Source organism: Delphinus delphis, chromosome 12 (assembly GCF_949987515.2).
Source record: "Delphinus delphis chromosome 12, mDelDel1.2, whole genome shotgun sequence".
Lineage (NCBI taxonomy): Eukaryota > Metazoa > Chordata > Mammalia > Artiodactyla > Delphinidae > Delphinus > Delphinus delphis.
This window is the reverse complement of record NC_082694.2, coordinates 85,483,318-85,508,995: the sequence shown is the minus strand read 5'-3', so window position 1 is coordinate 85,508,995 and position 25,678 is coordinate 85,483,318. Positions and strand designations below refer to the sequence as shown.

At 44.2% G+C, this 25,678-nt stretch overlaps 1 protein-coding gene and 1 non-coding gene across 2 annotated transcripts; one reads left to right on the top strand and one right to left on the bottom strand.

Annotated features, from left to right (window-relative positions):
• Positions 1-377: 377 nt before the first annotated feature.
• On the top strand, positions 378-484 carry LOC132435666 (U6 spliceosomal RNA). Its single transcript, XR_009521609.1, has one exon. It is a non-coding gene; the product is annotated as a U6 spliceosomal RNA (small nuclear RNA).
• Positions 485-3,639: 3,155 nt separating this feature from the next.
• Positions 3,640-18,451, bottom strand: CMPK2 (cytidine/uridine monophosphate kinase 2). The gene is made up of 5 exons (XM_060027153.1): positions 17,658-18,451; positions 16,141-16,255; positions 15,004-15,205; positions 8,318-8,551; positions 3,640-5,311 (listed from the first exon to the last, which is right to left on the bottom strand). Exons 1-5 carry the CDS (start codon positions 18,330-18,332, stop codon positions 5,194-5,196), a joined length of 1,344 nt encoding a protein of 447 aa, XP_059883136.1. The 5' UTR covers positions 18,333-18,451; the 3' UTR covers positions 3,640-5,193.
• Between the last annotated feature and the right edge of the window lie 7,227 nt (positions 18,452-25,678).

Genomic DNA, 25,678 nt, shown 5'->3' with positions numbered 1-25,678 from the left:
CTTTCTTTGCCCACCAATAGAAGTAGCTCTTCACCTACTCAAGTTTTACCATGAGATTGCAGTAATTCAGACCCATCCTCAGGCCCCACTTCTAATTCTAGTTCTCTTGCTGTGTCCACCACATCCTAAGATGCTTCCCCCTCTGACGTTCTAAACCCCTCAAAGACATCCATGCAGGTTGGAACCAACTTCTTCCAAACCCCTGTGAATGTGGGTGTTTTGGCCTCTTCCCGTTACTCATGAATGTTCTTAATGGCATCGAGAATGGTGAGTTCTTTCCAGAAGGTTTTCAGTTTACTTTGCCCAGATCCATCAGAGAAATCACTGTCTATGGCAACTATAGCCTTTTGAAATGTATTCCTTAAATAATAAGACTTGTGCTCGCTTTGGCAACACATATACTAAAATTGGAACGATACGGAGAAGATTAGCATGGCCCCTGCGCAAGGATGACACGCACATTCGTGAAGCGTTCCATATTTTTGATGTGGCACATACACACAATGGAACATTACTCAGCCATAAAAGAAACGAAATTGAGTTATTTGTAGTCAGGTCGATGGACCTAGAGTCAGTCATACAGAGTGAAGTGAGTCAGAAAGAGAAAAACAAATACCGTATCCTAACACATATATAAGGAATCTAAAAAAAAAAATGGTCATGAAGAGCCTGGGGGCAAGACTGGAATAAAGAGGCAGACCTACTAGAGCATGGACTTGAGGACACGGGGAGGGGGCAGGGCAAGCTGGGACGAAGTGAGAGAGTGGCATGGACATCTATACACCACCAAATGTAAAATAGACAGCTAGTGGGAAGCAGCCACACAGCACAGGGAGATCAGCTCGGTGCTTTGTGACCACCTAGAGGGGTGGGGTAGGGAAGGTGGGAGGGAGACGCAAGAGGGAAGAGATATGGGGACAGATGTATATGTATAACTGATTCACTTTGTTGTAAAGCAGAAACTAACACACCATTGTAAAGCAATTATATTCCAATAAAGATATTAAAAAATAAATAAATAATAAAACTTGAAAGTCTCCTTGATCCATGGGCTGCAGAATGGATTTTGTGTTAGCAGGCATGACAACAACATTCGTTTCATTGTACAGCTCCATCAGAGCTCTTTGGATAACCAGATTTACTGTCAATGAGTATAAATTATTTTATTTTATGTTATTTTATTTTTTTTGGCCAAGCCACATGGCTTATGGGATCGTAGTTCCCCGACCAGGGACTGAACCTGGGCCCACAGCCGTGAAAGCACCAAGTCTTAACCACTGGACTGCCAGGGAATTCCCAGCGGTAATATTTTGAAAGATTTTTCCTGAGTAGTAGATCTCAACAGTAGGCTTAAAATATTCAGTAAACAGATGATCTGTCATCCAGGCTTTGTTGTTCCATTTACAGAGCACAGGCAGAATAGATTTAGCATAATTCTTAAGGGCCCTGGGATTTTCAGAGTGGTAAATAAATATTGGCTTCAACTTCAAGTCACCAACTGCATGAGCCCCTAAAAAGAGTCAGCCTGTCCTTTGGAGTTTTGAAGCCAGGCATTGACTTCTCCTCTCCAGCTATGAAAATCCCAGATGACATCTTCTTTCAATAGAAGGCTGTCTCATCTACATTGAAGATCTGTTGTTTCATATAGCCACTGTCATTAATTATCTTAGTTAAATCTGGATAACTTGCTGCAGTTCTACATCAGCACTTGCTGCTTCACTTTGCACTTTGTTGTTATGCAGACATGGCTTCTTTCCTTAAACCTCATGAACCAACCTCTGCTAGCTTCAAAATGTTCTTCTGCAGCTTCCTCGTCTCTCTCAGCCTTCATAGAATTGAAGAGAGTTAGGGCCTTCCTCTGGATTAGGCTTTGGTTCAAGGGAATGTTGTGGCTGGTTTGATCTTCCATCCAGACCGCTCACACTGTCTCCGTAGCAGCAAGACAGCTGTTTTGCTTTCTTCTCCTTCATGTATCCACTGGAGTAGCACTTTTAATTTCCTTCAAGAACTTCTCTTTTTTTGCATTCATAACTTGGCTGTTTGGTACAAGAGGCCTAGTTTTTGACCTATCTTGGCCTTTTGACATGGCTTCCTCACTAAGCTTCATCCTTTCTAAATTTTGATTTGAAGTGAGAGACATGCAACTCTTCCTTTCACTTGAACACTTAGAGGCCACTGCAAGGTTATTAATTGGCCTGATTTCAATAATTTTGTGTCTCAGGCAATAGGGAGGCCCAAGGAAAGGGAGAGAGATGAGGGAAAGGCCAGTGAGTGGAGTAATCACATCAGACACAACATTTACTGATTAAGTTCACTGTCTTATGTGGGTGTGGTTTGTGGCATCCCAAAACAATGACAATAATAACCTCAAAGAGCACTGATTACAGATCACCAAAACAAATACAATAATAATGAAAAAGTTTGACGGACTGTGAGAATTACCAAAACGTGACACAGAGACACAAAGTGAGCAAATTCTGTGGGAAAAAATGGTGCCGATGGATTTGCTCAACACAGGGTTGCCTCCAACTTTCAATTTGTAAATAACTGTACTGTGAAGCTCAGTAAGGCAAACGGCATCAAAACAAGGTCTATATGTCTGCACACTATAAAGGACATTATGCAGATATGATAAAACATTTCTATGTGCATCACTGATCATTTCCTCGGTATATATTCCAAAAAGATACCAGGGTCTAAACATTTTTAAGATGCTTCACAACTGCTTCTAGAAAAGAGAGACATTTCACAGAGCGAAGAGTCAGCAAAAAGGGGGATTGTACTGTAGAAAATGTAGCAAACAAAATGAGCAAAAAACCCAGACACCTGCCACTGAAAGGGGAAGCAAACGGAGAAGGTGGATATTGAGCTTTGTACACAGAAGCTGTGTCCCCAGGTGGACACGCCCTCTAGGATGGAACTCCAGACACTTCCATACCCATTCCTTATTGACGTTTCCTAAGTGAAGGCCGTCCCCATTCTCCATCTGCATAGTGTCACCCTCATTACTCGGTCCCCAAATGCCTCACCACCATCGCTGAATACCAAGCAGGTTAAAAGGAGAGAGGGACACCCTCCCCCTGACATTCCTGATGTCCCTTCTGCTCACAGGAAGAACCTGTAAGTGGCCACTTGGCCACTCCAGCTGTAAGGCAGCCTTGGAAATGTACTCATAATTCTTGGCAGCCACGTGTCGGGCTCAAAGTTCTATTGCTGTGGAAAAGATGAAGAATAAATATTTGGGACACTAAAGGTCTATTACAGGAACAGAAACAAACCTGGTAATGAAACAAAGCCAAGCAAATGATGCCTTGTCATCGCTTTCTGGGTAGGAGGCGCTGTCTGTTCTCATACTCAGTAATCTTATACGTATTACAGTGTATAGAGAGCGCAAGTGTATGAAGAATTCTTTCTTATTGGATTAGGGAAGAAAATCCCTTTAATACCTGCAATGAGGAAGGAATTGCACTTTCTTGAAATGACGTTTAAAACAAAACAAAAATGCCCGCCTCTTCCTCTGAAAGCACTTTGACCACAAATTCACACCTTTTCACTTCTTTAACCCCGTATCCCCTCCTGTACAAAAGCCTCATGGGGGGAGCCCCTTCAGGAAAACCAACACACACTGTGACAACAGCATAGGTTAGAAAATCACAGCAAGTTTATTCATTGGCAAGAGACATAAAGAAAGCATTAAATGTTTGTGTTTCTAGGCTGCCAGCATAAACTTTTCCAAGTGTTTAAAGTGAATAACACCAAGAGCATAATTAGATATCACATCTTAAAGAACCCAAACACAATTTATCAGCTTTAAAAAATATTTTCAACTGAAAGTACATCTTTACATAGGTACATATATTATGTATAAACCACCTATAGTTGTTTTGAAAAATAATATGATAGAGTTAATAGAAACCTTATCATTTAAGAGTCCATGTGATAAACCTGTTAATGCCATAAATTTAATTATTGTGGGGAAATGTCTTCTTTACACATTTCCCTAAAATAATTCACAGATTCAATCTATCTTAGAACTGGAAGGAATTTTAAGTAATCACCTGGTTCAGTCAACTCCTTAAGACAAATGAAGAATCGCTATCACTTTTTAGATCAAATTACATGATGCTAAATGACTCATCCAAGGCCCCGTAACTATTAAGTTTCCTCTTTTCTCAGCTCTTTTTTTTTTTCTAGCCAAACAGATCGCAACACTGATTTCATGTGTAACCATAAGACATTCAAGTGCAAGATAATTCACTGAGAAATCCCATTCCAGGATCCACTCTGCTTACTCAGTAAGATAAATTAAACCCGTCTGATGCAAATACACAACAAGCATTGCGTTCAGCTTCTTGTCTTCAATTCTGATTAGTAAAGCACAGCCCCTACACTGAGGACAAACAAGACATAAACAGCAGTATAAGTACGTTGCTGGATTCGCAAAGTTTAATGCATCTACTTCAGTGCAAAACACTCATTCTCTCCAAAGCCATGTTTTCAGAGGAAAGAAGAGGAAAGTAAACAAGCAGGATAGAATCCAAGGACTGTTGGTGTATTTGTATTCAGAGCATTGGCCTCTCAGGGGCCGCAAGCCTCAGACAGAAGTCAGATGCCTTCTTGGTCAGTGTCCCCCACCCACAAGATGGGTCCGTGGGAGGGTCTTCCGACAGCCGGGATACACAGACACGTTCTTCGGGAGTGGCTGGCTCTAAGAATCGGGGCTGAGCTCACAAAGACGGAGTGTGGCTAGACTGGGAGGAAACCAGCTCCGAGCACATCCCCAAGATCTCACCCGGGAGCCGGCAGTGCAGGCGCAGGAGAGGCTGGAGGAGCTTCTGTTGATCTGGAAGGTCTTCTCGGTTGCTTCTGTCCACCTCATGCTTTCTAGGGGAGACAAACCTTGGAAGGATTTGGTAGGGGTGTAGTTGAAAATCTGTTCCAAGAAAACGTTTGTTATACTTGGCAGAAAGCGATCACGGTCTCTCACTGGAATGTGCCCAGTCTCAGTCCCGATGGGTCATCGGGCAGAAGTGAGAACAGTGGTTCAGGTAAAATCGAAATGTCCCACCTTCTGCCACACGACAAGCTCATGCAACTGGAATCTGGGAAAACTGCATAACCAGTCGTGGGCTTAGATGTATCAAACAACATCACATCTAGTAAAATGTGTCTCCTGGCCCAGAGGAACTACAATTAATTGCAATTATTTTGGATCTCGCTTAACACCATCTGGAGGACCCTTTCTCTTGAAGGGCTGGCATCAACCACGTGGCAGCCAGGGTTCTCCATCCGCTGGTAGGACACTTCTACCCTGGAGATAGGCAGAATGAAAAGAGTTGGCCCATTTGTTAACACGGCTCTTTACGCAAATGTTATTTTCCTACCATAATATAGACAGCTTGAAGCCAGGTCCCCATCTGGTTTATCGCACTTCCGACCCCAGGCAACTCGCTTTGCATACAGGAGACATCCGATACATTTAGTTTCATAAATGAGAAATTAATAATAATATTTAATAGCTTGCATTTACTCAAAACCTTTTATCTGCCAAGCATTAGCATCCTGCATGGTCTTCTCATTTCATATTCAGAGTAACTTCAGGAGGAGAATCAATGTCATCCACCCCCATTTTGCAGAGAAAGGAGCAAAGGCTCAAAGAGATTAACTAAGTTGCCCAATGGCAAATTCCTCCAGAGTCTGTGCCCTGAAGGATTTCACACAAGCCAGAGGTTCTTGGCATATACATTGTTTTCACTTAGGAGTCTTCTACAATCACACTAGAATTCTACCTCTCCTTCCAGTCTTAGCTAGCCTTGGTGTGTACAGAATAGCCGGGGCTGATTTGAAACAGGAGGGAAGTGGGCAGGGCACAGCCTTTGAAAGAATGACATAGCCCGAGGACATGACATAAACTGATTAGAACCAAATGGGCCCAAGACGGCAGACAAGTCAAGTTCCACTGGACCTCAGTATACGCTTACTGTGACAAATCAGCAGGCTAAATGACACACCCACAGGCGCCATGACAGTTCCAAAGTCTACCATAAGGATCAAAAAGCAGGTGGTGGCCCCGCTCCTGGAAATCCCCGCCCCCTCCTGAAATAGCTGGAATACTCCTCCCATCCATTAGCCTATGAAATTACCCACCCCTATAAAAACTGACAACCCCATATCCTGGTGCCTTTCTCACCTTCTGAGATGGCCCACAGTTTGACTGTGGAGTGTGTTTCTCTCTAAATAAATCCACTTCTTACCTATCACTCTGTCACTGAATTCTTTCTGTGATGAGACATCAAGAACCTGAGCTTCATTAAGTCCTGAAATCAGGTGTGTGATCTCAGTTGGAGACTGTGGGTTTTGGCTGGGTTCGAGTCCCAGCCTCTTGGGTTCAAATCCCAATCTGAGGTGCATGGTTTCAGATTATACGACCAAAGCTCTAGAGCTCTGCAGTTAAAACAAGCACCCGGACTCAGCCATATAAAAGAACGAAATAATGCCATTTGCAGCGACATGGTTACACTGAGGGAAGTAAGTCAGACAGAAAAAGACAAATACCATATGATATTGCTTCTATGTGGAATCTAAAAAAAAAAATGGTACAAATGAACCTACTTACAAAACAGAAATAGACTCACAGATGTAGAAAAGAAACTTATAGTTACCAGTGGGTACGGGGTGGGAGGGATAAACTGGGAGATTGGGAGTGACATATACACACTACTATATATAAAACAGATAATTAATAAGAGCCTACTGTATAGCACAGGGAACTCTACTCAATGCTCTGTAATGACCTATATGGGAACAGAATCTAAAAAAGCGTGGGTGTCTGTTTATGCATAACTGATTCCGTTTGCTGTACAGCAGAAACTAACACAACATTGTCAATCAACTATACTCCAATAAAAATTATTTTTTTTAAAAAAGTGCTCAGAGTAGATGGTGAGAAGTGGAATATTTCCCACCATTATCAGTAAACAAAGGATGTCCCAGTCATCGGCGATTGCAGCCACCACGGCTGGTGAGCTGGTGAGCCCTGAGGAAACTCAGGATGGGAAAGCACAGGATACTGGCCCCAGATAACTGAGGTGCTTTCAAAGGAATGATTTCAGTGACCCCAGACTCTTCTATTTTCCCATACACAGAAAAACGCTAAATTCCTTAACTTCACTTATCTGGTTTTCTTTAGTTAACAGTAATCTTCTGACGTTCAGACTACCTGTCCTTTGTTGCAAAACTCTCATGTGTCCTAGCTCTCCTGTCACCTCCTGGGAGCAGTTCTCTCAGGGTTACTTGAGATGCTGCCTCCCGGGCTTGAAGTCCTAAAAATTCCCGCCAAATAAAACATAACTCTCAACTTTTAGGCTGTGAGTATTTTTTAGTCGACAATGGTCTGGGGCCATAGCTCTGCCTCACCACCTACCAGGTAGGAGAACATGCCACATTTCTTTCCCACCTGTGCCTCAGTCTCCTCATCTGTGAAGCGAGGACGGAAATAATGCCTTCCTTGCAAGTTTGCCGTGAAGTTGAACTGAATTAATACCAACCAGTCAATCCTTTGACATGGTTTCTCTGCACACAGCTGAGTGGTTAATTATTTATGTTATAACAGCATTAAGTTAGGATAACAGTGCTATCAGTGTTTACTTATATAAACAATTCTGTTTTGGCTTTTCAAACCAGTCCTACAGAAGTAATTTAGTCAGCAGTGAAGCAGTAAGATGGTCCGGACACTCCTGCTATTGTGTTCATAGCTTTCTAATGAAAATCAAAGCACTGCCTTAAAATCAGAAAGGTCTTGAATTAAAACCCAGTTCTACTACTCAGTAGATACGCAAGTTATAGACAAATCACTTAATCTTTGAGCCTCAGTTTTATAAACTGTGAAGTACAGCTAACATTGCCCTTGCAAGGGTTACAGAGCATCAGAAGTAAAATGCCTGACACACAGTGAGCCCCCAATGGGTGAAAGTCACTGTGAGGCCGTCAGACCGTGCTTGTGACCATTCTGTTACGATGACCCAGAAAAGCGTGTTGTCTCACTCAGGTTCACGCTGGTGCTGGCACAGCCAGGACTAGAAAGGCTAGGACGGAGGGCTGATACCCAGTCAGATATCCTGTGGCTATAAAGCCACCACGCAGTGGCCCCATGGAACAATCCCATTGAAAGGAGTGAATCTAACTTGGAGGATACTGCCTCTCAGGTTTGGAAAATGGGAACCGTGTCATGTCCTCCACTTTGCCAGAGTCAGTGCAGTTTCTGGATCGTCGCCACAGCCAGGGACCCCTGCCCCTCACACGGCATCGGGATACCTACTTTTGACGAAATATGCTGTTGGCCTCCAGTTCAGCCTCCTCCTTGGTCCTCTCCATGCCCCGGCCCTCGATCCTCTGCATCCTCTCCTCGGGACTCACGGTGAGCAACAGGACCAGGTCGGGCTTGAGCAGGTCCCTGGGCCACTGGTATATAGGGTGATGGGCAGGAGGCAGGTGCTGGAGACCCCCACTTACCTCAGTGGCTATGGCGTAGGTGGCCGTGCTGTGCCAGTACCTGAGAAGGAAAGCGGTAGTGAGTTCCCCGTCCGCAGAGGAAGTCAAGGGAGCACCTGAAAACCAGCTGCTGAGGACGTTGAAACCAGAGACGGCTCTGCTGAACTTGTCCTAGTACTGTACACATTAAAGAGGTAAAAATAATCTTATTTTTTAAAGTATTTATAAAATGTAAAAATAAGTTAAAATCAACAACCACAATAAGAATCCAGTGCACACCACCCAGAGCTCCATTTACTCAGTTAAAACTGCATGTATTGTGAGACTACTCTGTTGCCTTGGCCTTGCAGGATGCTTTCTTTTGTGATGGCAGGTTGGCATGGGATGGTAGATTTGTTCGGTAGTCCACTGGTATTTAATGCTGTATCTTGGCCAAACAAAAATCTGCAGGCCCACTCAGTTCCTACAATGTTTTAAAACTGAACTTGCTGGGCTTCCCTGGTGGTGCAGTGGTTTAGAGTCCGCCTGCTGATGCAGGGGACACTGGTTCGTGCCCCAGTCCGGGAAGATCCCACATGCCACAGAGCAGCTGGGCCCGTGAGCCATGGCCGCTGAGCCTGTGCGTCCGGAGCCTGTGCTCCGCGACGGGAGAGGCCACAACAGTGAGAGGCCTGCGTAACACACACACACAAAAACTGAACTTTCTGACAAGAAATGGAAACAACCTAAACATCCAACAACAGAGGAATGGATAAAGAAGATGTGGTACATATATACAATGGAATACTACTCAGCCATAAAAAAGAATGAAATAATGCCATTTGCAGCTACATGGATGCAACTAGCGATTATCATACTAAGTGAAGTAAGTCAGAAAGACAAATACCATATGATATCACTTATACGTGGAATCTAAAATATGACACAAATGAACCTGTCTATGAAACAGAAACAGACTCAAAGACACAGAGAACTGACTAGTGGTTGCCAAGGGGGTGGAGTTGGGGAGGGATGGAGTGGGAGTTTGGGATTAGCAGATGCAAACTATTATATATAGGGTGGATAAACGACAAGATTCTACTGTAGAGCAAGGGAATTATATTCAATATCCTGTGATAAACCATCATGGAAAAGAATATAAAAAAAGAATGTAAATATATATATATGTATAACTGCATCACTTTGCTGTACGGCAAAAATTAACACAACCTTGTAAATTGACTTCAATTTTTAAAATAAATAAATGAAAAATAAAAAAATTGGACTTGCTGATGAAATCTGCATTCTAGGAACCCTGGATAGGAGGCCTTTGTCTTTCCCAGCTCTCCAGTCATCCAACTGCAACTGTATGGATCAGAAAGAGAAATAAACCCAGATAAAATCTCTGAAACTCTGTGAATGTCCTCCCTGAGTGACAGCGGTCACTCTTGACCGGCTGATCTTAAAAAATGCTTTGAAGAGAGGAAAATCACAACCATCAAGGAAAATCAAATCAGCCCGCTCTTTCAAAAAGCCCAATGGGGCTTCGCTGGTGGCGCAGTGGTTGAGAGTCCACCTGCCAATGCAGAGGACACGGGTTCGTGCCCCGGTCCGGGAAGATCCCACATGCTGTGGAGCGGCTGGGCCCGTGAGCCATGGCCACAGAGCCTGCGCGTCTGGAGCCTGTGCTCCGCAACGGGAGGGGCCACAACAGTGAGAGGTCCGCACACCGCAAAAAAAAAAAAAAAAAAAAAAAAGCCCAATGGCTTTCTACCACCTGCCAGAAAACATTCAGCCTCCATCTAAGACACAAGCCTCTTCCCAGTGTGGACCCAGGCACGCTCTTCCATGGGGGTCTGTCTTCACACTTTTCCTCCGGCTGGAATGAGGGTCTCAGGCAGCAAAGTGCCTCTTCTTCCTTCGACAGGCCATGCAGAGGGAGCCCCCAGCAGAATTCACTGTTTCCTCCTCTGGGCTCTCAATGTCCTTCATACTCAGCTCCACTGAAGGACTTATTCTAAATTAGAGCCAGTTGTGTACAAGTTTCCCTCTTTCATCTCCTCCATTAGAATTCATTTTTTAGTCATCTCTGTATTCCAAAATCTGACACCAGCATCTGGCACACAATAGGTATGCAAGTAATAATGTTTTTTGGATGTAGGAGTAAATGAATTAGAATTATTTTATTGATTGGCATAGTTTATTATACTCTTGCCCTGTTCATGTCATATGCCAATTTTAAGTGACGAAATGCAAAACTCCAAATCCAGTATCAAAGGACTAACACCTACAAAAACATTTATGAAACAACTATAAACATCCCAATGTCGAGAGGCACCCAAGACCCCATCCTTGTCTGTATTTTCCATTTACTGCCTGTACTGTTTTAAAGTCCTAAATTCTTAATCACTTTAGATTTGAACTGCTTTTCACAGTGAAAAGGACATCCTGGTCCTTTATCTAAAAAATAAATGCAGAGTGTTATCCCAGCTGTGGATTGTTTTACTCTCTGCCACCTACTTGCTTTGTGTACATTGGTTAAGTCTCAATTTCCTCTTCTGGAAAATGAAAATCATGAGAGCTTTGTTTTCCTCCCATAGTTTTTACAAAAATAGTCAAGTGCTTTTTAAAAATGTATCACACTTGAATTGGGAGATTGGGATTGACATATATACACTAATATGTATAAAATGAATAACTAATAAGAACCTGCTGTATAAAAAGATAAATAAAATAAAATTCAAAAAAGAAATGTATCACACTGTCATTATAAGGCAATATTTAATTCTTATTGGACACTAAAGCTGTAAGATTTCAAATTATGATAATACAATACAGAGAATACTGAAAAGAACAAAGGTAAAAAATTAATTTGGGGGCTGATCAATTCTAATGTCATTCATTCTTCAAAGCCCTTTTCCACCTCTAAAAGCGTGGCCAGTGTAGCCGCTAGCACCTTGAATTCTGCCTGGGGCCATTCCTATGTTTCACTTACCAGACTTTTAATCACTCACAAACTTGTACTTTCACCTTCTCCACCAGATACATCTTGTCTCCCAAGCCGAATAAACCCAAGCAGGTCCAGGTTTTCTTCTTCTTGGCAACAAAACTACAATTTGCACTGCATTTTGCACATGCTCCGTGTTCACTGAATTAAATACTTAGCTATGAATACAGAGGCTGATATCATCTAAATGTAAAAAGCCTTCTTTACTGTAGAAAAACCATCAGCAAGAATAGATTTTTTAAAGGTAATGAGGGTGATTAAGTTGCCAACCTTAACTGCAGTCACCATCAAAAATTACTCCATCTCCCTTCTTTTTTCAGCTAGATGATGGTGTTGTCTAAAATGGATTTCCTTAAAATCTTTAAACATGAACAAAACCCATCCAGACAACAAATAACTGCTCTTTTCTTCTCATCTGACAAGGTGATCTAGCATTATCTCTTTAAAGAAACAAAATTGCAGACAATTCACAGACATAAAGAAGAAAAATCAGGGAAGAATGGGAGCCCTGTTCTGCAAAGCCAGAGTTCTCTCACTGACAACACTGCTGCTCATTTTAAATAATCATACCCTCTGGCCATCAATTTCAGACTCATTATTTAGTATTCTCCATTGCTGCCATCAGGGAAACCACATTAGCTCAAATCAAATGCAATTTGTTGACACATTATACATCACTTATAAAATAATGCTTTATATTTTTATAGCAATGTGCTGTTTTCAAAGCACGTCCACCTTCATCAACTCATTGGATATTCACCACAAGTCTTTTAATTTTTAGTCTGTATTGGAGTATAGTTGATGAATAACGTTGTGTTAGTTTCAAGTGTACAGCATGGTGATTCAGTTATACATATATCTATTCTTTTTTCAAATTCTGGCCAGCAGGGAAGGGATAAAGAATATCATCTTTGAACAGATTAGGATGCAGAGAATAAGTGTCTACCTACATGCAGAAACCCGTGCTGCTCCAGGATTTTTGGATATCCTAGGAAGTAATGTGCCTTATGAAGTCACACTTTATTAGGAAAAGCCTAGTCTATCTCCTTGAAATAAAGAAAGACTAACTAACTACATATATATATATATATATATATATATATATATATATATATATATATATATCTCAATATGGTAAATCCAAGGACTTTAACAATAGGGTGGATCCCACAGGTGAAGAAGTCCCACAAAGGAAAGCAATGCCTTACCCTTGTCTAGGATTCCTTGTAACTTGCCAACTTTGAAATCACTATCTTGCCATCCCCAAAGTTAAGAGTACCCACTGGCATTATAGCTTAGACGACAGCAAAGGCCTTCTAACTACTTTGTACGGTTTTCATCTTCCCCACCGCCACTCACCACCACACACTTTTTCTTAGGTCCAGTCACCTTTCCCCAGGCTTCCCACGTCTCAGACCACTCTGCTTCTTCGTCCCATAAATATCAAGCCCCTTGCTTTGGGGAAGGCAGATTTGAGATGTGCTCTGCCGTCCCCTTGCTTGGCGGCCTTATGAATGAACCCTTTCTCTGCTGCAAACAAGAGTCTCAGTGTTTGGCTTGGGGAACGTCGAACCTGGTTTGGTAACACACGTGGGCACCAAAGTTGTGTAAAAGAATGGTCACGGCAACAGGGACGATTCTCACAGGTGGCGTGAAGGAAGGCAGATGCAAACAGCAGTCAATGTCTAGCTGCTTGTAGAGACAGTTCAAGAACACGCAGAACTAACCTTCGGTGACGGTGACGGAGTCAGGGTCATGGTTCCCACGGGCGGGAGGATGGGTCGTGACTGGGAGGGAAGGAACTTACAGGGTGGAGTAAGGTTCTAAGTCACGACCTGGGTGCAGGATGTACTTGAACATGTTCACTTTTTAAAATTCCTTGAGATTTCCATTTATAATTAGTGCTCTTCCCTGAACACTTGTCAGGCTTCAGTGCAACTGCTCATCTTTCCAAAAATAAGTCAAATTGCAGCAAGAACAAGATGTACACTGGAGTCATGTTAAGGACGAATTCAGCTGCAACTGAAGCCCTTTGGTACTCCCCACCAACTGCATTTCTCTCTCTTTCCCAGGGGACAGCACTCTCCTAAATTTGGTGTTCAACATCCTTCCATCCCTTTTTTGGTATTATGTTTTATATTCTTTTGCATGTGTTCTACTGAATATCTTTCTGCAAGTTGATTTCTTTCATTTGAAATTATAGTTTTGTAACTTAGGCACACTGATGCATCCTATGAGAGCATATGGCTGTTCAGTGCTCCATTTCATAAATATATGCCAGTATTAATTTACCCTTTCTTCTGCTGATGCCTTTGGTTTTTCAAGTTTTTTAATATTATGAACAAAGCTGAAACAAACTGTATTTCTTCAGGAAGTGGAAGCAATCTTCTCAAATTGCTCCCCAAGACACCCTACAGGTGCCCACTCCCACCAGCACCATGTGAGTTTCTATCAATCCACATCATCTCCAACTCTGGGCTATCAGACTTTTCTAATGAGTTCTCACCAACGTGATGAGAGTAAAACGGGCTCTCATCCTCGTTTGAATTTCCATTCCTAGTAGGACTTGCCTGCCGTTCCCTTTGTCCATTTTTGTAGCACTTTTAAGCTACTTCTTATATATGAAATTTCAAAATACAACTCAGCTTCTGTCACTCCATTATATGAAACCTCCCAAAGGCCCCCCTCTGCACTCAGCCCCTCGCCCACATGTTTTCCTCACGATGGCCTGTTTCTAGACCTGGAATGTGTTCGCGTCTTCCCGTCTCTACACTTTGCTTTTGCTGAACCCTCTCCCACAAAGCTTTTACTCCAGGATTTTCAGGTGTGTCTCTCTTTGGTCATTCAGAGCTCAGACCACTGGTACCCCCTCAGGCAGGCCTTCCTAAGTCACATCTAGTGGGGGGTTAGCCATCCTCCACCACACGACCTTGATCTCTCCTCTTTATAGTATTTATCACTCTCTGATATTACCTTATGTATCTATATGCTTGATCATTACCTTCTCCTTCAACAGAATGTTTGCTCCATGAAAGCAGGGCACTGCCTAGCTCCTTTACCACCGAATCCTCTAAACTGAGAACTGTCTTTGGCAAATGGTAGATGCCCAATATATGCTTGTTGAATAAGCCAATAAACAAATGAACCACTGAAAGCTTGATTTGTGAAGCAGAGACTTTTGTTAATATCCCCCATATGCTGTTTCTAGCTCTGTCACTTTGGCAAGTTACTTAACTTTTCTAAGACCTGTGTTTCTCACCAGTAATTTTAGTATCTATGTAGTAGTCGTTCCAGATGTTAGTATAGTATGTATAATGTCTTTAACAAAATGCCAGCCAGTGGTGTAAGTGATTAAGAAATCATAGACATCATTCCTGTTATTATCATAATACACTTTGTCTTAAACACTATTGTGTACTTGCATGTATATGTACGCACACACACACACACACACACACACACACACACACACACACTACTCATATGTTAGGAGGAAAATGCCGAATTCAACGCGTCTTCATACCCACCTGTCTACAATCACAGGCGATTTGGCAGATTCTTTAGCTATTTCAGAAGCCACGATATAATTGCCCAAAGAGTAAAAAGCTCTTCTAATGATAGTTGGTTCATCATCAAAGATTTTCCTCCACTGGCTGATGCAAGAGGGTGGTGACTTCAAGAGAACAGCCTTGAGTGAATCTGAAACTGACTGGGTCACAGTGGTTTTACCTGCAGGTCGGATACAAAATGCAGCACATCTCAACCACAGCCACGGTATCACTCCCAAAAGTGAACATTGATGTCAGAGCAAAGACATTCTTTCCCCCTGTTACCAGAAGGAGTTGATTAAATAATACAATTCTTTACAAAAAGTTGCCAATCCTTGGGAATTCAGGATTCCTGTTTGGTGTGAGAATGCTTGAAAGTAAAAAACAAATGGTCATCCCGTTTACAAACTAATGATAAACTCTGCTATCAGCTTCCAGGAACTCACTCCTCCCACCACACCTCACCTGACTCAGGAAGGAGACTCACGGGGAACCCCGTGACCCTGTGGTTCTCTCAGATCCACCCTGTCCTTGGGTATTCCCTGTGGCCCTTGGAGCCACCCTTTTCCTGCTGTCGTGTGTTGGACTAAGTGTGGGCACGTCCACTGTATTCTGATGCCTATCTGGCAGCTCCAAAGGCTTCTGCCCTCCGCTCCCTAGCTCTTCCACACTTTGTTTCCACAGGGGCCTCTGAACTGCCTGCAGTTCCTGGACACACCAGGCTGGTTCGGGTCCCCAGCTTCACCCTGCTGTTCCTTCTGTCTGGAGGCTCTCTCCCGCCTTCCTCACCCGACCAATTCTTGTCCTACTGAAAGCCCAGTCCAGGATGCATCCTTCCAAAGTCTCCCGGACCGTGACCGCCCCTCATCTCCCACACCGAGGCTGTACCCAGTGCCCTCCCATGTTCACCGGAGCACCTGAGGCTCCCCCCACCTTACGGGGATGGATAACGGAAGTTATCCATCTTTGTGTCCCAGGCCAGCCTTGCTCCATGCCTGGCACACGACAGAGGCTCACAGGAGGCTTATGAATTGAACCCTGTATAAAGTTTTGTGTGTCAAGAATTGTCTATTCCTACAACTCATTGCCTGTAACTAGAAGGTAATATTCTCTTACCTGTGGCATCCAGGCCTTCAATGACAATAACGGGGAACTTTCCCTTCTGGACCTGCTCTGGGCACTGGTCAACCAGGTCCAGCACAGCCCGGGCTTCAGGAATGAAGGATGTACACTGTAAAAGAATGTCCGTGCATCAGCAGCAAAGCAACGGGGCCCTGGCAGAAGCCACATCTAATTGCTGAGAAGAAGACGGCACAATGCTAACAAGGCATGAGCTATATTTGGCACCACGCCAAAATGTGAAGTATTTTGAACCTGAGCAAGGGCTGCCTTGCTTTATTTTGTCCCGCGTAGCTGAGGCTCAAAAAGGCCATAACTGTCGGGACCACCCAGCCTGCAACTCTCATTGACCAGCTTCCCCCAGAGGAGGAAGGGCAGAAAAGATGTATAATTGCAAAGCAGTGTCACGTAGTGACAGTGGAACCGTGGGCCCTGTGTGTCACAAATGTGGGAAATCAGCCACACTGTAGGCTCCAAAGAAAGCAATCAGCATCCCGTCCTTTGCTAAGCTCTTGGGGGCTCAGAAGAGTGCCAAGCACTGCAATCACCAAGCGGGCAGGGCGGCGTCTCCGGGAGATTCCAGGTTTTGAACTGTGCATGACCTCACGTGTACTCACAGCACCTCTACAGAGAGGCCCAGACATGTATTTTCTTCTTACGTGCTTACTCTGAGCCAGGCAACAGTCTAAGTGCTTTCACAGTATTAACTTGGCCCCTGTTGAAGAGAACCCTGTGAGTGTGCTACCGTTATTAACCCCATCTACGGATCAGGGAAACCAAGGCAAAGAAGAATGTTTAATAAACTTACTGAAAGTAACACAGGTAATACATGCCAGAGTTTGGATTCGAACCCAGGTCTTGCAATCTTAACCACTCGGAAATACTATCCCAAGGCTCATACAAGGTATCTAAGACCCATAGTCCAGCCTAGGGACCTGCCCAGGCTGCGCTCAGGCAGAATCTTAGCTGTCCCGCACCGAGCACCTCTTGTGGGTCAGATGCTTCCCTGTCCTAACACTGCAAGGCAGGTATTTTACAGATGAAAAGGCACAAAGCAACACGGAGTAGCCGAGTGTCTGGGTGGCAGCCAGTAAGCAAGCAGGCACCGCTTAATCTAAGTTTCTTAAAACCCCAAAGCTCACGCCCTTTCTCTACACCCCGACCTCCCGGAACAGGGTCCTCACTTCCAAGATGGCATTGCTTTCCCCCGTACCCAGCGGCACAACTCCCCCACCTCGGGCACCGCCAGCGCGGGAGCCGCACCGCTCCTGTTGGGATGTCAGTTTCCCCCATGGGGTTGGGGGTCCCTGGCGAGCAAGAATCTGGAAAGAGCCACGGTGTCTAAACAGAGGCTGGCCCACCGGCGACCTTCACCACCAGATTTGCGCTCGGGAGTAAAGCAACTCCCTGGCAAAGGGAGGTCTGGACAGGCCAGCCCCGCGGAGAGCGCACGGTGTCCACGTCCCTGGCCTGGGGGATCCACCCTGAGCGCTGGGAAGAGATCCAACTCTTACCGCCTCCAGAACGGCGCGGGCGGCCTCCCGGCGGGGGAAGACCCCGGAGCTAGGCAGGTCCAGCACCACCGGGTGCAGCGCGGGCTCCGGCACGGGCACGACAAGCTCGCGGCCCAGCTGCCGCCACCCCAGGCCGTCCCGCCGTTCCCACGGGAGCTGCCACAGCCGGCAGAGCGGGTCGCCGGAGAACTCGGCCAGGCGCGGGCGCGGAGCCTCCGGGCAGGCATCCAGCAGTGCCAGCAGCGCGCTCCGGGTGTCGGGGCTGTCGCGGGGGTCGCGGAGAAGGAAGCCGTGCTGCAGGCCCCCCGCCCCGCCGCCCGGGCGGTAGCACAGCAGGCGGCGCAGCTGGCACCGCCGGAAGGGGCCGCGCCGCAGCTGGTGCAGCAAGCGCTGGTGCAGCCGGGCCGCGCGCACCCGGGCCGCGCAGCCCGCGCTCCCGGCCACCGGCACGCTCAGAGAGTAGCTGCGGCCCGGGGGGCCCAGGAGCGCGGCCACGCCGGGGTCGGGGCGCGCGCCCGGGGCCTCGTCGCCCACTGCGAAATGGGCCAGGGTGCAGCCGGGCAGCTCCAGCGCGAAGCAGCGCGGCGGCGCCATGGCCCGACCGCAGGCCCCGCGCCGCAGCCCCGAGAGACGCGCGAGCAGCAGTGGGGCGCGCGGGCGGCGGCCAAAGACCATGGGCGCCTCCCGGTCCCGCCCCGCGCTTCGAAATCGAAACCCGGGACTCGGCGGGCGGCGCCGCGGGGAAAAGCGAAAGTGAAGCGTCAGCGGCGGCGGCGGCGGCGGGGTCGGCGGCGGCGGCGGCGGGGGCGGTGGCGGGAAGCGGGCGGGGCCCTGGATGGGGCGCCCTCCCCGGCCTCCGCTTCCGCCTCCGCCTCGCCGCGAGGTCGCGCCGGGAGCAGGCAGCCGCCGGGAGGGGATTCCCGCAGGGGCCGGGCCGCAGGCTGCCGCCGATGGGGACCTGCGCTGCGATCGATGGGGAGCGGGCACGGGGTGCCAGGCCCCGTTTGAATAATTCCTGGGAGTGTGTGTGTGTGTGTGTGTGTGTGTGTGTGTGTGTGTGTCTCACCTGCGCCACCACCGGCTCTTGCTCGCTCTCTGGTACCGCCGACGCCTCACCTGGGCTCGCCTTGCGGGCCTCGCAGACGCGGCCGCTCGCGACCCCAGCCCTGCGCCCCGAGCGCCCTCCCCGCCCGCGCCCGGACTCCAGGCCTGGGAGCCGCTGGAGCGTTTTCACCCCGCATTGCACACGCTTTCCCCTCTTTTGGAATTAACCCCTCCTTTTGCTGACTTTCAAACTGAGAAGTGTCCCCAGACTGGCACCTCTAAGTTGACTTACGCCAAATTAAAGTCGTGTACGCAGGTCCAATGAGACAGCAGCTTGATGGCCTGGAAGCGCCTTATCAGCCAGCAGCCGGCGTCAGATGTATTGCTGCCTTTGTATAGTAAAGCAGCATGGACAAGATTATTTGGGTGTTTTATTTTGTTTTTACTCATTGACTGATATCTTTGAAGATGATTGTCCAGCAGACCCAAAAGTTAGAATTGAAACAAAGATGGAAACCATTAGATAAACTGAAAGCATATAGTTATGATTTAATCAAATGTGCATTTAGCGTGGGATTAAGTTTAATTCTGAAAGGAAAACCCTTTATGATAGACATGAACTATTACAGATATGTGGTTGAAGTATGGTTAATAGGCAAGGAATAATTCTGAGATTAAGATGTTTTTAGCTCTTTGAGAACAGGATCATTTTTATACTCTGTGAGCAATTTGACTTTTGGACATTTAGGGAGCAGAGATGTTGTTACCTGTGTGGAACATAAGAAAATAGGAAAAGAACAAAGTCCTTTTTGTTCCTTAGGACAGGATTGCATCCTCCCATGAGCCTTTCTTGACCTTTTTTCCATGACCCCCCCCCCAATCATATCTGCTCTTAATTTAAGTTTTCCTCTCCATTTTCACTCACCCTCCTCCCTACCAGAAGACTGTGAAATTAGTGACACTGCAGGATCTGGTCTCGCTCAATGTTAACTGGGAGTCGAAGATTGAAGATACAATGTCTTCATTCATGAAGTGAAAAAAATCTCTGTCATATTTTTGAGCTCCAATTTCAAATTCCCAGGACAGAGAATCTGATGGACCCAGCTTGGGTGCATGTTTAGATTGAATAAACTTGCCTGTAGTAACCTATCCAGTGGGTGTGGAGGAAAGAAGCTGGGCCTGGAAAGACACTTGAAAGAGGTCCTTGAATGAATGAATAGCACAACTTTATTCATTTAAAAAGCCAGAGTCTTCAACACTAACAACGTCAACCAGGAAAACATGAAAGATTCTAGTCATTCTGCTCCTGGGGAAAAGAAAGCAGAAAGGGAGAATTAACTAATATAAATGTTGTAACTAATAAACAATAAAATGAGAAAATAACATTTATTTTGAAAAAGAGATTGGTTTTTGGGGATCCCTTCCATGGCCAGGCTCTGGCCTCCAGAGACCAGCTGGCACCACATAAAACCGCTCTGGGGGCCAGACCCCTGGGTTGTGGGCTTCTGATTTGAAGGGTACACTATCATATTGTGGAGTTGATTTTCTCACTAAGAAATATAGTTTATACAGCTCCCTGTGAGAAGAGAGTTAACACAGCAGGTGCAGATACTTACTCCTGGCATCTCTACTGGGAGCCTGGAACCATGATTCATCGTGGCCAAATCCTAGAAATATGCCCTCACAAGCTTCTTTATATCAGTCGTTGATGGTTCTGTGTTTGCACCAGGAACAATGGACACGCCACAGCAACTTGTCAGGGTTGCTTCGCACAAACATCAAGATTGGTGATGGGCACCTCATTCACAGATGGGGTCCTGAGATTAGGTGACCAAGACTGGTCACAGCTGGATGTGCCTACGTGTCCAGCCCACCACGTAATGGCAAACCTGAGACCCAAGCGGGCTTCCCTGACCAGCCATCTCACTCCTGTACCCAGGGTGGGAGTGCTTCTAGAAAGAAAGCACATCTATCTATGCAACCTAGATGGCGAAGGACTCAGAAGCTGTGCCTGTCTCTCCAGACTCCTCTGATGTTCATCTTTTTCCTGTTATCCTTGCTCTGCATCTCTTCCCTGGAATAAAGCCCACCTGTGAGTGTGACCTGTTCCTGTCCCAAGAGTCCTTATAGCCGATTAGCAAACACGTGGGTGGTCTTAAGGTTCCTAAAACACAACCCAATACACACACACACACACACACACACACACACACACACACACACACGGAAATTAAATTAAAAGTTCAAGGAACTCTTACTTTGAAGTGCTTTGATATTCCATTTTATTTACTTAAATACACACACTCACACACATAATTACAACTCTGTAAATTAGTGAAATGGCGCTCATTGGATGAATTAAATTACAACCAGTAAATGAGTGAACAGGAAAGACAAAGAGTTAAAGAAGATATTTGCAAAACATATAACTAAGAAAGTACATCTATACAATGAATTCTTATAAATCAATCATAAAAATGCAGAAAATCCAATACAAAAAGGGGCAAAGGATTTGAATAGGCACATCACAAAGGAGAATATCCAAATAGCTAATAAATATATTAAAAAGATGCTTAACATCATTAGTCATCAGGAAACTGGAAAGTAAAACCACAAGACACCACTCCACAGCCACTGAGATGCTAAAATTAAACCAGATAAAACAAGCATCTTACAGTGACAACACCAAGTGAGAAGAAAGATGTGGAGCTATACTTACATTACTCTGGTCGGAGTGTAAATCGGGCCAGCACTCTGGAAAACTCTATGGAATTATGTACTAAAGGGGAGTATATATGTGTATATATATATATATATTTTTTTTTTTTTTTTTTTCGATATGCGGGCCTCTCACTGTCGTGGCCTCTCCCGTTGCGGAGCACAGGCTCCGGATGCGCAGGCTCAGGGGCCATGGCTCACAGGCCCAGCCGCTCCGCAGCATGTAGGATATTCCCGGACCGGGGCACAAACCCATGTCCCCTGCATCGGCAGGCAGACTCTCAACCACTGCGCCACCAGGGAAGCCCTATACGTATATTTTTTAGGAACCAGTGATCCCGTTGCTGGGTGTATACCCAACACAGATGCATACTTATGTTGACCAAACGACGTGTACAAGAAAATTCATAGCCTAATAGCAAAATAGTCCAAATGCTCATTATAATTGAGCGATTAAATGGATTGTGGTATATTCCAACAATAAAATCCTAGATGGTTATGAAAATGAACAAAGTACTGGTAGACACAACAAAATGGGTAAATCTACAAATATAACATTGAGTGAAAGAAGCTATACAGAAAACAGTACATAAGGTGTGATTATATCCACAGGAACTTCAAAAGCAGGCAAACCTAGAGGATGGTTTTAGAAAACAGGACATGGTTATCTTTGGGGCAGAGGTAGGGTTTAGGGCCTGGGGGAAGGTACTGGACACGTGAAGGTCTGAGCAAAGTTCTGTTTCTTGATCAAGATGGTTGTTACACATGTGTGCTCATTCGGTCCAAAATTTGTTCTGCTGTATGTGTATGAATTGTGCACTTTTCTTTATGCACAAGATGCTTCAGAAAAAGACTTACCAAAGTAATAATATGAAGATTGCAAGTAACTGAACCGATTCTGCGATCTGCTGGTGTGTGGCAGCCGCTGTTTGATGTTACTGCAGGATGGTCCACATCAGGGAGCAGGGAGTACTCTGGGGATGTGCAAGTCTTTAAAGAAAAAAGTCCCTGTGGCTAATGAAAAATGGTAGTGACATTTGGCTGTTACCTGTTTGCATTTAGATGTCTTTAGAGATGGCTGACTCCTGAGAGGTAGAGACCAAGAAGGGGCTGCCTTGACCTCCCTCCAGCCCACACCCATCTTGAGCAGTTGGGAGAAGAAATCCCTCCCTGGCCTTTGTCAGCCATGACTTTGAATAAGAAAGTCTACTTCTCTTGAGCCTTACTCTTGGATGCATGGAGGAAGAAAGGTTTTGAGTGAATAAGCATATGTTCAGAGGATATCAAAGTGACGTTGACTTTTGTGAGCTCTTTGCCAGAAGGGACTTGGACTTATTTATTTTATTCATATTTATTAATATTTTATCTGATACATAGGAGCTTCTCAATAAACCATGGTTGAGGAAAAGAAGAAAGGAAGGAAAGAAAGAATCCTTGAGTGAATGAGTGAGTAAGTGAATGAATAAACAAATGAATGAATATAAAAGAAACTGGCCTGGATAGAACAGACTTAAGAAGTAATAATAGGGCTTCCCTGGTGGTGCAGTGGTTGAGAGTCCGCCTGCTGATGTAGGGGACACGGGTTCGTGCCCCAGTCCGGGAGGATCCCACATGCTGCGGAGCGGCTGGGCCCGTGAGCCATGGCCGCTGAGCCTGCGCGTCCGGAGCCTGTGCTCCGCAACGGGAGAGGCCACAACAGTGAGAGGCCCGCATACCGCAAAAAAAAAAAAAAAAAAAAAAAAAAGAAGTAATAATAAAATAATGTGATAGTAATTATCAATTATTGAGCAGTATTGCAAGTGTTTAAGTCCTGATTCAAATCTTCACTCCCTGTGTGACATAAGTTTCCCCAGCTGTAAAATAAGTTAGTGCCTGCAAAATATAGGCCAGTGCCTGGTACATAATGTTATATACATGCTAGATATTTCTAACTGATTATGTCTAACTCTACTTTCAGTGCTTAATAAACTTCATGTCATTTGATCCTTAAAATGCCCTGGGTGAAATAGACATTAATACCCATATTTCCCAGGTGTGTTAGCAAAATCAGGCAGGTAAAGAAAGTTACCCCGAATTAAACAATACTGGCTGACCAAAGATTCAAACCTTAAAATGTTTGGCTTCAAAAGTCTGTGTGTTTACCCTTTATGACGTATTTGTCATAATCATATTTGATATTTGATTTGAAATGGAAACTGATTTGATTTTCGTTTCTTCATACACATGTGATCTAGAAAAAACAAAACAAAAGTATTTCTTAATTGAGCCAGGCCATGGTAAGGTTATAAAATACTTTTGACTAAGTCATATTTCTCACTGCAGGCTTGGTAATCATTAAGCATACACTGGCTATTGTGCTGAATTTGCTTTCAGTTTCCCTCTCAGTGAAATGAAAGTCATCTTTGCTTCTATTCAAAACATAACACGAGTAGAATAACAAAAGCTGACCCGAACTGAATGATTTTCCTGGCACTGTTTTAAGTGACTCACATAAATTAGAATTTTCACTCTTCACAAATATCCCTTGAGATACCTGGTCGTACAGATGGGAATTGAAGATCCAGAGAAATAAAGTCACTTAGTCACCCAGCTAGTAAGTGACAAGCTAGGCTTGTGGTTTCATAAACTTAACCACTAGGACTATCCCAGCTTCCTACAAGTCTCATGAAAACATAAAACCACACACTCAAGATCAAACCCAATTCCCATTAAAGAGGGCTAAAGGATAGAAAATTTCAGTACAAATCTCAACACTTACTAGGAAAACTGTGAAAATAGATAATAAAAAAACACAATAATTCTTGCCAACTAAGAAGAATCTTGGTTATTAGAGAAATGCAGATCAAAACTACAGTGAGGAATCACCTCACACCAGTCAGAATGGCTGTCATCAAAATGTCTACAAATAAATGCTGGAGAGGGTGTGGAGACAAGGGAACCCTCCTGCACTGTTGGTGGGAATGTAAATTGATACAGCCACTATGGAGAACAGTATGGCAGTTCCTTTAAAAACTAGAGTATAGAATGTGGATATTATATACTGAATGTTGTGTAAACTTTATATATATTCGTACTTACTTGTATTTGCATAAAGAAACATTGGATGGTGTAGTCACTATGGAAAACAGCATGGAGGTTTCTCAAAAAACTAAAAAAAATAGATATGATCTAGGATATGACCATATGATCTAGCAATTCTACTCCTGGGCATATATCCGGAGAAAACCCTAATTCAAAAAGACACATGCACCCCAATGTTCATAGCAGCACTATTTACAAGAGCCAAGACATGGAAGCAACCTAAATGTCCATCGACAGATGAATGGAAAAAGGAGGTGAGTGGGATGAATTGGGAGATTGGGACTGACATATATATATTACTGATACTATGTATAAAATAGATCACTAATGAGAACCTACTGTATAGCACTGGGAAATCTACTCAGTGCTCTGTGATGACCTAAATGGGAAGGAAATCCAAAAAAGAGGGGATATATGTATACATATAGCTGATTCACTTTGCTGTACAGTAGAAACTAACACAACATTGTAAAGCAACTATACTCCAATAAAAATTTTTAAAAATAAAAATAAAATAAAATAAATAAATGAATGTCTAAGACACACACAAAAAAGATGTGGTATACACATACAATGGAATACTACTCAGCCCTAAAAAGGAATGAAATAATGCCATTTGCAGCAACATGGATGGACTTATATATTATCATACTAAGTGAAATAAGTCAGACAGAGAAAGATAAATATCATATGATATCACTTATATGTATAATCTAAAATATGATACAAATGAACTTATTTACAAAACAGAAATAGACTCACAGACAGAAGAAAAAACATGGTTTTCAAAGGGGAAAGGCAGGGAGGGATAAATTGGAGTTTGGGATTAACAAATACACACTACTATATATAAAATAGACAATCAACAAGGATCTACTGTATAGAACAGGGAACTATATTCAATATCTTGTAATAACCTATAATGGAAAAGAATCTGAAAAAGAACAGATAGATATGTATAGGTGAACCACTTTGCAGACATCTAAAACTAACACAACGTTGTAAATCAACTAGACTTCAATTTTTAAAAAAAGGAAGCATGTTAGAAAAGCATCTGATTTTCCTATTGTCTATTAAAAAAGGTATAGAAATGCATAGACATGCAGGGAAATACAAGGTCTAAATTTGAATATGTAAAAATGCGTACATTAAGATAAATTACTAAAGAAAGATTCAGG